The sequence below is a fragment of the Rhopilema esculentum genome, chromosome 11 (genome assembly GCF_057945365.1).
Source record: "Rhopilema esculentum isolate cy_ngs chromosome 11, ASM5794536v1, whole genome shotgun sequence".
Classification (NCBI taxonomy): domain Eukaryota; kingdom Metazoa; phylum Cnidaria; class Scyphozoa; order Rhizostomeae; family Rhizostomatidae; genus Rhopilema; species Rhopilema esculentum.
In genome coordinates, this window is record NC_142825.1 from 13,188,001 (window position 1) to 13,200,802 (window position 12,802).

Genomic DNA, 12,802 nt, shown 5'->3' on the forward strand with positions numbered 1-12,802 from the left:
CAAGTACAGATTTCATATCGTAAAGAGCTAGTGTTGCCGTGGAGGGGTGGTTAGCCGCCCCTTGCTAAAATTCATAGGGAGTTTGGGGGGGCTTAATAGTGAGCTCATATGTGGTTGGGCGAATTCTGTGTAGACAATCCTCTATTGTACTATAGATTTATCATGAAGGAGCAGTTTCTCTAATCAATCTTTAACACAAATGCAAGTATATTGGGTAGGGCCATGGGTGTGGTCTCTTGAAATTGCCTACAGCACAGCCCACCTTTCTAACTTTTTAGGACGGCACCCCTAAGCTGACACACTGTGATATTGATAGCTGTCTAAATGGCATTGTTGTTTTATGGCCTTAGCAATCTATTTTTTTATCCGAAGTTGGCTGGAAAACTTTATTAGCAGAGAACTTGCTCACGCAATCAAGGTAAACACGGTCTTAAGACAAACAAATATAGCAAGTTCGACAAGTTTGCTTGACATTTATTGCTTTCGATTAAAAGTCTGCGCCATAAGAAAGGCACACTGTAATTTTGCTGAGATGACGAAAGTGTAAAAAGCAAGCAGAAACAACCCGATAATGTTTGCCAGGACGAAAGATTTGTTTATTTAATTTCTATAATGGTTACATATTCTCGTATCACAAGATCTCTTCTCGTTATATTGTCCTTTCACCTTTTCATTTACTTATTGCGACCTAGTTTTGCTGCATTTCTCTGGCAATTTTGATCAGGGCATAAGTACCTTGGATGCAACACATGCAAAATCGATTGCCACAACTTAAATTGTATGCCTAATATTCATAAGCTACGGTAACCAAGTAGCAAGAATTGAATGAAAAGAACATGCAAGCATGAAACGAGTCTCTTCTGTGAAGTTTGAAATCTAACAACGCTCTGATTGAAAATTTTGCAAGAACATCCTTTTAAGTTTTAGTAACATTAAAGAGATGCGCGAAAGATTTTAACGATACTAATTTTTATTGGCCCTGTGCTCAGTACCCTGGGTAGCAGACTCATCTGTAAATGGCTTTGAAAAAAGGAAACATTTTACGACATACTTAAAGCTTTTTCGTCTGACACTCCTCAGAGCATAAAACGTCAGAATAAGGTTCCGAAAAAACACGATGGAAAATATATACCTAGTTGTGGATCGAAATAGGCCAATCAGAAACACGCAAGCACAAGACCGGTATGGAACAAGAGTGATTCTGGTATCCAAGATACGTGCCGTGTCTCGTAAATTCACGTGTTTAGCATTTCGCACATTGGCTTGGCACGCAGGGACCGCATCTTCAAATTCAAAGTGGAACAGACGGCATAACCCCACACCCTAGATTCAGCTAGTAGGTCTGAATATCAGATGCAGAAAATTCGTACAACTATCAACCTTATCATATTAACAAATAGAATAAGATAAAATATAATGACCCATTATCCTTACGATCGTATCATAATAACAAATAAAATAGGATAGATACGCATAAATCATCACCCGAATGGCAATAAAGATATCTGATTGAAAATATTTTACTTTTATTTTTATACAGTGATCTTAACATCAGCACAGTTGACAAAGTGTTCTTGCTTGCCATGGCCTACACCGCATCCATCATTGTCACATCCCCAGTTATTTCCAGCACTGTACCACCACTGGATAACACATCTCTGGCAGACCAGGTTTTCAGGTAGCTTTGCTCGGATTTTAAAGACACCACTGCCTGAGCCACGTGGCAATCTATACCTTGTCACTCCTGTAGACAGCTGCAATAAATGTCCCTTGAGTCTGCCAATCGCATCTCCCTGAATTTTTGTGTTGTCATACTGGCCAATCCTGAACTCAAACCACCCTTGATGGTTAGATGTCAATTTAACCTCGATATCAATCATCTGCCCTTTCTGGTATTCTCGTGCGATAAGACCATTGGAATATTTGCCACCGTCATTATGAGGCTGGTTTGTTACGTGATACGGATCACCACAAATTCCGCATTTGCCTTCATTTTTCGACCACTGAGTGCTGAATCCGCCGCAATTCTGCTCATTGTCATTGTAATTTGTTGGATTCGGAAACCTCTTCCTCCACATCGAGTTTCTAGCCACTGGTTCCATCATCATACCATGGCCAGCAATGTGGCCAGCTAGCTGAAAAAGCACGATTGTTGCCAGAATCATTTTTGCAACTCCGTATCCTACCCGCGTATTTGTGACTGTTGAAAAATATTTGGAAGGAGTTCTGCCTCTTTATAACGCTATTCAAAAGCTGGTCAAACACTTTTAACAGCACAAAACAAATTATCACCGTAGGTGTTCTTGAAAATCTATAGAACGCAATCCAAATATGCATTGTTTTCAAGAAAAGTTGCAAATATTATACTGAAGTGTTTTCTCACGTCAAGTATATTTCACAAAATTTAGAACGAAACACCCATTTTAATATACCTTATTTAGAACTTATTGAGAAAAGCGCACAGACCTCTTCAGTAACGCGAATATTCTGAAGTAGCATAGAGAAAAACATTCAAATTAAGCGCAATTACAATTTGCACAAAGAAGGAGATCCTTATATGTGCAACTAATTTCGTCATCGCATTTTACTTAAGCAACTATGACTGATTAATTGCTAAAGATAATCAACAGTAATAACAGCTTTGATAGAACCATTCCGTAATAATATCATACATTATATCATAAGAAAGTAAAACTTGTCTAGATACCACACATTCAATTTACATCACAATAAAAACGTCTATCTACAAAGCAGGCAATTTGGTTGTTGTTTTGATTTTTGGGAGAGGCATTGCTGGTATCGATGCGAGTTTCTTCTGCGATTGATCGGCTCTATAGCATGGCTTTTTCTGAAAAAGAATACACAAACGTAAGCTAAAAGATTAAAAGGAAAGACCATGACATGCTATTCGAACAGGAAGTTTGAAAATTCTATAGAAAAACACTGAATATGATTGACAGTTTGAAGCAGTTACTTATTGTTCCTCTTTACAGTAAATAATCCGTAATTGTGATGTTGTAATTGTAATTGTGGTTTACACTGTCTATGGAAAATTAGGCCTAATATTGCGTCAGAAAATAGGGATAGCACTTTCCTATTCTAAGATGACTTTCATAATCCAATATCACCTCCTGATTTCCGAATAAGGCAATGCATTTAAGACTGATATTAATGAGTTATTAAAAAGCCCAGGTCTTGGATCATTTGAGCTAAGTTGAGATAATATTTTCATTGTCCAACTCTATAAGAAGGAATGAAATATATTAGATCTAATAGCTACAGTAAGTATGAAATACCACCGTACCATAATTTGAAAGAATATATCAAGGATCTAAAGTGAAATATCAAGGATAAAGACTTTGGATAAAGGCAACTGAAGAAGAAAGCAAAAATGGAGAAGGAAGAGAAACAATCGATTTAAAAAAGGAAAGATGTATATATACGAATCGCTTAACTATAAAACCATTAACGCACGATTACACGATGCCGGATAACTTTGAGATCGTCTAGCTTACGGCTAACCGAATCAATTTTCATACGGATAAACCAGAGCTCGTATAAAATGGAAAGCCTATCCGTATAACTTGTTATCCAGATCGAAAGTTATCCGGCATCGTGTAAAGAAACATTGTCCTAAATCTTTGTCCAGCGGAGTGTTTCCGCTTTTCTGTGCTATCTTCAAAATAATTTAAGTAGTGATCCATCAGCAACTTCACTGTTAGTAACCTACAAATACGTGCGTTTAGGTAAATAGCTTACAATTTTAATCTTCTTAGCTACAAACACAAATATTACTTATTTTTTTAATTCATTTAACTTGTTTCCGTTTAAACGTTTTAGATTACAGGTCCACGTCACAACTGCCATAGATAAAACTGTTTAATATAAAATAGGTATGTATGTTTGCATTCATGTATCAGGATGCTGAATTTAAAGCAGTAAGTAAAAAACAATGTAATAATATTACCTCTTTTTGCAATAAAGACTCTATACTGTATCGATCATTTCGACTCGTTGGCTGTGGTGGAGGAACAATTCCAAGATCGCCAATACGATAATGAGTTGCGTTGCTAATGGAAACATTAAAGCGTGATTATTATTCGGCGGGAAACTAGCACAGGGGATCGAAAGCATTTATTGATATGTCTAGGCAAAAAGTATTAAAACTGTATTAAGAATCTCTAATATTTGGCATTGATTATACTATTTACTAAATCTGTAGTTTTTCTCCAGTTTCTCACAAGTTGTTCTTTTAATTTATTTATCTATGCAAGAATCATCGCTGGCTGCCTGAATCGATCCGCAGCTTCTCTTAGAAAAACATTAGCAGGCCATTCTAAAATTCATTAGCACTTTCGCTAGCATAGGAAAAGCGTTAGAACTGCGAGATTTCTTGGAATATTTCAAACGAATCAAATTGAGAAATGGTTGAAGAGACACTATAGAACATTTATGCATGCTAAAAATTGTGGATCCTACTTAATCAATGCTCGCATTCACGGAAAGAACCAAATATCAAATGACCTAGTCCGTTGCACATAGAATCGGTGACATGAAACAAACATTATAAAACGATGCTGCAGTTCCCCTTACCTTGGTTTCCCTCTAACCATTTTAGGTAAACTTCTTTTTTCAAATACAAAAGCATCTTTGTTATTTGCAGTCATTGGTACTTCGTCAAATGATATACCACAGCCCTCCTCTGCAGCGAGATTTAAAATTTCAACCAGTCTTCTGAGTGTTGCTTCTCGTTTGGCAAGGCCTTCTGATGAGTTTTGTTGATGCTGAAATATAGATGGAATTTGGCATAAGAATGGAGGGTTTTAATTTGGCGACACAGGTGGAATTTTCAGAAATTTTTCGTTCAGAATGAGCCTTAAGCTTCGAGAATATAATTTTAAGGAAAAAATGTCATACCTCCAAAGATGCTTTTATGGTCTGAGCACAGACTGATAAAGCTGCAGATAACTTGTCATGGTCTCTTAGCAACTGCACATAACTAAGCTCCTGCTTTTCAAGTATCGATTGCAACTTATTCTTATTCGCTTTTTCCTCCTGGCACTCATTCTGGACAAGCGTCAGATTTCCCTTGACTTCCTTGAATTCCTCTCTGAGTTTCTTGAACTCTGCCTCAGTTGCACGGTAATCCTTCAAAAGAGTATCTTGTTTCTTTGCCTTTTCAGTCAGCATTCGAATGACCTAGTTGACGCATGAGATAATTTCATTTTAATTGTAGCAACGTAGATGCTGAGTAGAAGTTGCGAAAAATTTTAAAAAAATAGGAACACCACAACACACCGTGAACAAACAACAATGAGTACAAGCAAATTAATGGTAGCTAACATTTTGTCCCGGCATACAGGGCTTCATCAGCACAAAAGTGATGCTACCCTTGATTCACCTAATTTTATTTTTTATTTTGATATAATTCGAGTTCTATTATATAAAAACTAGTCATAAATCAATATAAAAATAATAGATGAATCAATTACATAACACAACAACAACAGCAAAAACATTGATTAACAAGACAAATCAAAGCAGTATTCTTCAGCAGGTGCCTTAAAAGTAGATCGACTTGCTTTAGGCAAGACCAAATATTGCAGTCACACAGTCAACAACCTCACAGAGCTGGTGAAATGTTTAGATTGTGGAAGAACTAGGAATTTTCGCTTGAGGAAGAACAATTGAGGAAAATTGTATTTTAGGGATGGCCAGGAACTGCATCTAAATTTTTTTTAGATCAAAGGAAAAATCTGAGGCACCTTTTTCAAGCTCATGCAGTATGTCCCATATTGAGATGAATTAGGAAAAGTCTTAGAATAACAGTTTTAGCGCAGTCAGTAATCAAATTTTTTATACAAGTTAAGGAGCCAAATTAAGATGGAGAAGAGTGATAAATGAAAGGAGCATGATTCGCCCTATTAAAACATTCCTCTACAATTATCAAAAATATTAATTGATAGTTGTAAATTTAGCGTTTTCCACTTTCTTGGCAAAACAGGATCATCGATAAGATAAGACAGAACAGAAATAAAGCTTTTTTTGTAATGTTTTTGAGATTTCTTTTGCTAAAAATAGACCTTGTGAGCCAGGTTTAGGCCATAAAAAAGGAAACTGCATCATTCAGCTTTGACACCGACCAAGCTATTTTGGATCAGGTTTCTCGATTTACATAAATCTTCACCAAGGAACATATTCCACAGATCTTACAATAGTTCAAAGATTGCATAAAGGAAATTCACAATTACAAAGATCGGCAACAAAATAGATTAAAAATAAAGCACATAAAATACTGCAATACTGCTATCCCTTTTTTATATAGATAAAAACCACAAGTAGAGCTTACCCTTAAATTGCTAGCATTTTTCAGTATCAACTCTTTTTCTTTATGTTCCAGGATATCTGTCTGTAGTCTTTCTTCCTTTTCCTTTTCTCGAAGTTCATCATTTTCTTGAATAAGCTCCATTGTTTTGTCTGACATTTTACTCAGCTGTGCATTTATGGCAACATTTTCTCTCAGAGTTCTTTTTGTTGTCTCAGCCATCTGCTTATTTGATACCTTCCGAAATTCAGAAGCAACTGTATTTACCCTTACAATCATTTCCTTTTTCAGTCTGTAAAATGATGAGATTCTAGCTTAAACTTTATACCAACTTGGTTACAATTATTAAAGACACATACAAAAACTCAATGCTCTACCTATTAACCTCAAAATGTGCAAGAAAGGAAAATCACAAAATTGCAATCCTGTATACTATTTCAATTAGGGGGGAGGGGTGATTTACGTGATTCATTGTGACATTATTCAACAGGCAAGTTATAATATTTCAGATCAATTTGTAATGTTGCAGATACAACTTATAAATGTTAACAACTAGATAACTATTGAGAAAAAGCATTTAGATTCAAATATGAAATGGGTTGCCTGAAAGGGCACTTCAATCAATTTTCAGACCCCCTTGCTATATTAAAAAAATAGCAGAATGATAACTTTTATAGAGGATTGAACTACAAACCTTGGAGCTGCACAGAGGCTAGTATGAAAAGCATGGGGATGGTGCACCCAAGATGCAGTCATGGTAGTGCAGAGGTTACAACAAAAACCTAGATATTATTCTCTGTTTCGGGCAATTTTTTATCTTCACATTTGCCAAAAATTGATCATAGAATTGGAATCTTCATGTTAAAATTACTCTATTTCTGAACATTTCATGTTGTTGGGCCCATCAGACAGTGAATTAACCCATTTTCAAAATTTAGCCTTTCCTATATATTATTCCAATGGAATTTCTTGCTGTAGTGAATTTTTTTCACTACAGCTGTGAGTTCCTGTCAAATCTATAGAAATATCTAAACATTCAAATTGATGTAACTCACGACTGAACAGTCCAAACGACATTAAGTTTTCAGCCTAGACTAATTTCAAGATGAAGATTTCGAATCTGAAGATCATTTTTGAGAAAGTTTTGTAGATAGCAAGATCCAAAATCGAAGACCTCAACGCAGAACTGAGAATAAATAATTACCTGCAAAAGGTAACAGTGATGGTGCACCTGGCATTTTGTGATGATTTTTGCACACCTGCACCTGAAGTAGGGACTGTGGTGTCCCCACAATATTGTCAAAACCCACCATACTCTGCAAGCCAGGGGGCCTAATATCATATTTTTTGTCAGCATTCCCAAAATCCTTTCATCAATTAGCAATCTGATTTTTGTATATATCTCTCTCTCAGGAAAAGTGAATGTGTATTTATAAAAAATAACAGATGTGAATTATACAGTTTTGAATAGGCTAACTTTTTTGTACTTTACATCTCTATTGATAGATGAAAATTTGCTTACCTGTCTTTATCTACAACAGCTTTTTTTTCAAGATTATAAATTTGATCTTTGTGAGAATCTTCTTGCTCGACAAGCTGTTCCTGTAATTTAGCAAATTTTGCAAGAAGTTCTTCTTTTTGCACCCTAAATTCTTCTAAAGATGCAAGTTTTCCTCCTAGGACCATATTCTCTGACGTTAATTGATCTTTAATCTCCTGCATCTCAGTTCTCAAAGTCGCAAGCTGCACTTCGTAATGGTCTTTTTCCGTGTCTTTTGCTTGTTGTAACCCTATCAATCTTTCTTGCAAATCTGCAATCTCGTCTGCTCTTTGCTCTAACTGCTTTTTCAGGAAAGATACAATTTCTTTCTTATCCGTAGCATGTTGGTCAAAATTTTCTTTAAACTCAACATTTTGAAGCTCCAGTTCGTCACATTTCCTCTGATACCTGACAAGTCTTGACTCCAAGTCCCGAATTTGTATCAAATAAAACTCCTTTGTTAACTCCGATATTATTTCTGTCATTGGTGGTATGACTCCCTTCGCACTCTTCTTACCACTTTTCTTTCTTTTTCCGCTCTTCTTCCCCTTTTTCTTTTTAGGCGGCATTTTTAATGAAGATTTAGAATGAGCAGGCAACCAACGTCCGATTTAGGCCACTGATCACAAAGTGAATAAACATATCAGAAGACTCCAATGGCAACAACTACCATCACTCAGACCCAGGGCCCTTAATGGCGTCTACCCAATGCGTCTACCTTAAATCTTTGTCCTGAATGTGAATCCGGTTTGCCCTGACATCAAAAAGTTTCTACAACCTTTATGTTTTGAGAGGGGCCAGGTTACATAAAGAATAGACAATTATTTTCCAATATTCGGGGTTGAAATGGCCAATAATCTCCAATATTGCAACCAAGTGTGTTCCATCGCTGCCATTATGGATAGAAAGATCTAAAAAACTCAGTTTTTAATAAGAATCAAGGTGGTTGATTCTTACTAAAACCGTGAGTTCTCCAGTTTCTTAACGTTTTGGGAGTTCCATAACTAGAATTTCATCAATTTCAACATTTAGGGTCCTATATTCAATTTTTATGGTAGGAAATTTTCCAGCAGAAAGTTGTTTGGGAGGGTTTTTACAGTTGCAAACATAGATAACAGGGCCGTAAATCCCGGGGGGACGGGGGGGACTGGACCCCCCAAAAAATCTGGAGCAAAACGATTTTTTTGGAGAAATTACCATCATTTTTCTTGGAAGAAAGAAATCCCTGGTAGCCGGGTTAGAACCAAACTACGTTTTCTGTGTTATTGTAACAAACCTCAGCCACTAAGGTTATTTTTGCAAGCAGAGTGGTTTTTATAATTTTTACAATATAAAAACTTACCGTTTTCTACCGTTTTTTACCGTTTTCTACTGTTTTCTACCGTTTTATTTTTGAAAACAGAGTATGAAATAAAAAGAGAGCAATCTGTCATTATATTTGACCTATTTACTAACTTATTTACGTACATTTCTATTATTTGTCTATTATTTACTTTTATTTAGTAAATCACTTTTTGTATCATTAAAATGTATTCATTTTTGATGTGTAAACATGGCCTACTGAAATCAGTCAAAATAAGGAAGACGCACATTTCTGTTCAGAAAGTAAATTTCTACCAATCAATACAACAGTGTCCCATATTTCCCCAAAGTCTGTCTCTAAGGTTTAAGCATGACGCTTCCCCTCCAAAATTTCACCCAATAAACAATAATCTGTGTTCTTCTGAGAAACGCCAAACTTTCTATCCTGAGCGATTCTATTTTTTATTAAATTTAGTCTGGGGGATGCTTTTTTAGCCTTTCTAGAAGGTAAAATTTCAAAAATTTTCTTCCGCGTCGGACCCAACCATGGTGGGTCCTCCTACGAGAATAAACTTGATTCTTGGCTCCCAAGGTTCAAATTCTTGGGGCCGTCTCTGAAAAATGTTATCCATCCAATCATACACACAAGTCAATGTACTAAGGAATATCTGTAGATACCTGCTTTAGAGCAGAAAGTCTTGAGAAATCCAAAAATATTGACTTTTGTTTTTAAAGTAATTTGCCCCTCAACTATTTCCATAACACATACCATAAATCCCATGTGGTGCCATGACCCACTGCATACTTTATATTCATTCGCTCTGCTGACCCCCCCCCCCCCCCCCCAATTCACATGACAGATTTACGGCCCTGATAGATAATTGTCGATATTTCTATTGTCTCCAAATGCATGTGACATTTATGTCAAGAGGTTCACATCCGTTCTAATGCAGTACTTGGATGGAGGAAGTTCGTCTAAGGCTTTATCTAGAATCCTTCCAAAGATAACAAGGAAGAAGCCAAGATTATTTTTAGTGCACATTATTGCAATAGTTGGACGTACCTTTTAAAGCAATTGGGATTTACTTGACGATATTATGCTCTCAAAAACGAAATGTTCGTACTAGCGAAAATAAGGTTTAAGTTGTAGATTCGGGGTTGACGGGGAATAAAATGGTGAGAATCGATGGGACAGAGATTACTTTATTTCCATATAATGTTTTAGATGGGAAATTTTGATGGAAAAATTTGAAATCCAATTGCTATTGTGGAATGGAGTGCATAACGAGACATTGGATAATTCGATAACATTTGTTCTTTTCAAAGAAGAAAAATAGTCCTTTTTGAAAATAGTGAAATGTCACTAGAGGGACATTTGTCCCAGCCCCCCCCCCCCCCCCCAGTAAGCATGACAAAAGAGACCCTCGACCCTCGAATGAACTGTGTGCAAGATGGCTAAAATCAAGTTTTAACTATCATCTCAGATCCAGTTACGCCCATCGACTTCCTTTGGTTTAGCTTCAAATTTTATCATTCATCCTTTTTTATCTTTACTTTTGTGACCATAAATATTTCCATTTCAACAATCCTATCTTTTGTCTGAAACATTTGACAATAACTTAAAATAAAATTCCATTAATAAGAAGAAAATATGGATGGAAAAGATTCGGAGGTTTTTCTAATGGATGTATTTACCTAGATTTCAAAATGCATTAAAATGTTTTAAAAGTCTGTATAAGTTCTTAGGAATAGGTTGACAACTTGCTATTGATGGAAACTGTTTTGTTAATCAGTACGAGGTGAATTCGTGTGACCAGTTTAAGGTCAACCAATAGCATCGCAGTCATAAAAATCGTGACTCAGCGGATTTTGGCACTTTGGGAATACCCAAACCACTTTTTCATGACTGAATGCCTCTAATATTGTAAAATTTCTATTTTGTTTTCATGTATAATCATCAAAAAATATCCTGTATTTTAGATTGAGGACTTTTGATGATCAGCAGTGAACGGATGTTTTATCGAAAGGAATACCGTGTTTCTGTCAGGAAACTGTGTTAAGTGATTATAGCCAAAGTAACTGCATGTCTTTGACAAAGGAAATCTTGCTAAAAACATTTACGAACTGCAGTATTGAGAGCAAGAGAAGCCATAGCAATCTGTAGAGTAAGGTTTTCCACTTGTCCTGCTGAACAAAACAGATCGTTATTACACAAACAAATGTTTAGCCAGTCAGCGTGTAATTTAGCATTTCAAAAAGAGCACTTATGAATTAGCCACTATCTGTAAGTGTTTTAGCGTGGCTTAAGGGGCAAGCTATGTTATTTATGCGAATGCAGTATACCAGTTAGGATCCATTCAAGGTTGCATTCGCCAAAGAAGACGAACATGGCTGCTTCCATACTTTTTGCTGTACTTGTCATTTTCATCCATGAAACCTCAGGGCATGGTCGTCTAATTGATCCTCCATCGAGGAATGCTATGTGGAGGTTTGGCTTTAAGAACCCTCCCAATTACAATGACAACGAATTGAATTGTGGAGGATTCAGCGTGCACTGGCAAAAAAACAAGGGAAAGTGCGGCGTCTGTGGAGACCCTGCAGGAGTCAAAAAGCACGAGTACCCCGGAAGGTATGCAAATGGCATCATAGGAGAAGTTTATCAAGAAGGACAACAAATTGATGTAGCTGTTGATCTTACATCGAATCACCAAGGTTGGTTTGAGTTTAGAATCGCAAAGTTAACAGGCAAAGCTGTAAGTGGTGACAACAGAGGTAGACTGGTTGGTCAATTGCTGGAGCTTGTTGGTGGTGGGACGAGATATCAAATCCCACAAGGGTCCGGGGATGAAGTCTTCAAAATCAAACTGAAGCTACCAAGCGGCCTCATCTGCGATCAATGTGTAATGCAGTGGTGGTACAGTGCTGGTAATAACTGGGACTGCGATAGCACAGGCTGCGGTGTCGGCAAAGGTAAGCAGGAGCACTTCATTAACTGTGCTGATGTGAAGATTGTGCCAAAAGGAGCACCGGTCCCGGAACCCAGTGTGACGAAAAAGCCTCCAGTGATCGTGACTGACAAGCCAACGCAAGAAAGACAGGACTGTAGAGCCGTAGGTGCATGGGCTGGTAGCGTCAATATGAACAGGTGGTGCAGGCAGAATTGTGCCATTGGAAGATGTCCGTCAGCTTACTGCAAATGTGACAATCCGGTTTGAAACGTAATCGAGCAATGAAATAAATGCAATGAAAAATTGTTACCAGTTTCAACCCTTTTTGCTGTTCCTCTCTCTTTCTAATGCATTATATCCACTTGCATCTATGGATGCAGCCCAACGGAATGTTAGGAAACTCAATGACCTAGGATTCTCCATTCTGATATATCGTTAGGCCCATTTCACTGATGCTTGGCTTCCACAAATTCATTTATGCGGGCATCCAAAACGTCACTGCTTTATCACATTAGGAATAGCAGTTGAACAAGCTTCCTTTCCCAATATTGTATTTCTTCAGTATACATTTTTGCCCACGAACCCATTTAAGACCAACTAGTTGAGAAGAGATATGACGTATTCGATGCTGAAAAGATCAATACGGTAGAAAGAGAACTGGTTTGTTTGTACGCTAAAAAAGAAATA

General features: G+C 36.9%; 3 protein-coding genes across 3 annotated transcripts; 1 reads left to right on the forward strand and 2 right to left on the reverse strand.

The window, feature by feature from the left end:
- Nucleotides 1-1,424: 1,424 nt before the first annotated feature.
- Nucleotides 1,425-2,281, reverse strand: LOC135693786 (uncharacterized). Its single transcript, XM_065212358.2, has one exon. The coding sequence runs from the start codon at nt 2,163-2,165 to the stop codon at nt 1,533-1,535; it is 633 nt and encodes a 210-aa protein (XP_065068430.2). The 5' UTR covers nt 2,166-2,281; the 3' UTR covers nt 1,425-1,532.
- A 342-nt stretch (nt 2,282-2,623) lies between these two features.
- On the reverse strand, nt 2,624-8,510 carry LOC135693778 (cilia- and flagella-associated protein 157). The gene is made up of 6 exons (XM_065212350.2): nt 7,848-8,510; nt 6,350-6,617; nt 4,918-5,199; nt 4,594-4,784; nt 3,968-4,070; nt 2,624-2,848 (listed from the first exon to the last, which is right to left on the reverse strand). The coding sequence occupies exons 1-6, from the start codon at nt 8,432-8,434 to the stop codon at nt 2,744-2,746; spliced, it is 1,536 nt and encodes a 511-aa protein (XP_065068422.2). The 5' UTR covers nt 8,435-8,510; the 3' UTR covers nt 2,624-2,743.
- A 2,998-nt stretch (nt 8,511-11,508) lies between these two features.
- Nucleotides 11,509-12,434, forward strand: LOC135693783 (uncharacterized). The gene has a single exon (XM_065212356.2). The coding sequence runs from the start codon at nt 11,555-11,557 to the stop codon at nt 12,380-12,382; it is 828 nt and encodes a 275-aa protein (XP_065068428.2). The 5' UTR covers nt 11,509-11,554; the 3' UTR covers nt 12,383-12,434.
- The last annotated feature ends 368 nt before the right edge of the window (nt 12,435-12,802 follow it).

Coding starts and splice junctions, on each gene's coding strand:
- LOC135693786 (XM_065212358.2), bottom strand. CDS start 2,165: ATGATTCTGGCAACAATCGTGCTTTTTCAGCTAGCTGGCCACATTGCT.
- LOC135693778 (XM_065212350.2), bottom strand. CDS start 8,434: ATGCCGCCTAAAAAGAAAAAGGGGAAGAAGAGCGGAAAAAGAAAGAAA. Junction 6,618..7,847: donor GCTGTTGTAGATAAAGACAG/GTAAGCAAATTT, acceptor ATCATTTTACAG/ACTGAAAAAGGAAATGATTG. Junction 4,785..4,917: donor CCATAAAAGCATCTTTGGAG/GTATGACATTTT, acceptor TCTATATTTCAG/CATCAACAAAACTCATCAGA.
- LOC135693783 (XM_065212356.2), top strand. CDS start 11,555: ATGGCTGCTTCCATACTTTTTGCTGTACTTGTCATTTTCATCCATGAA.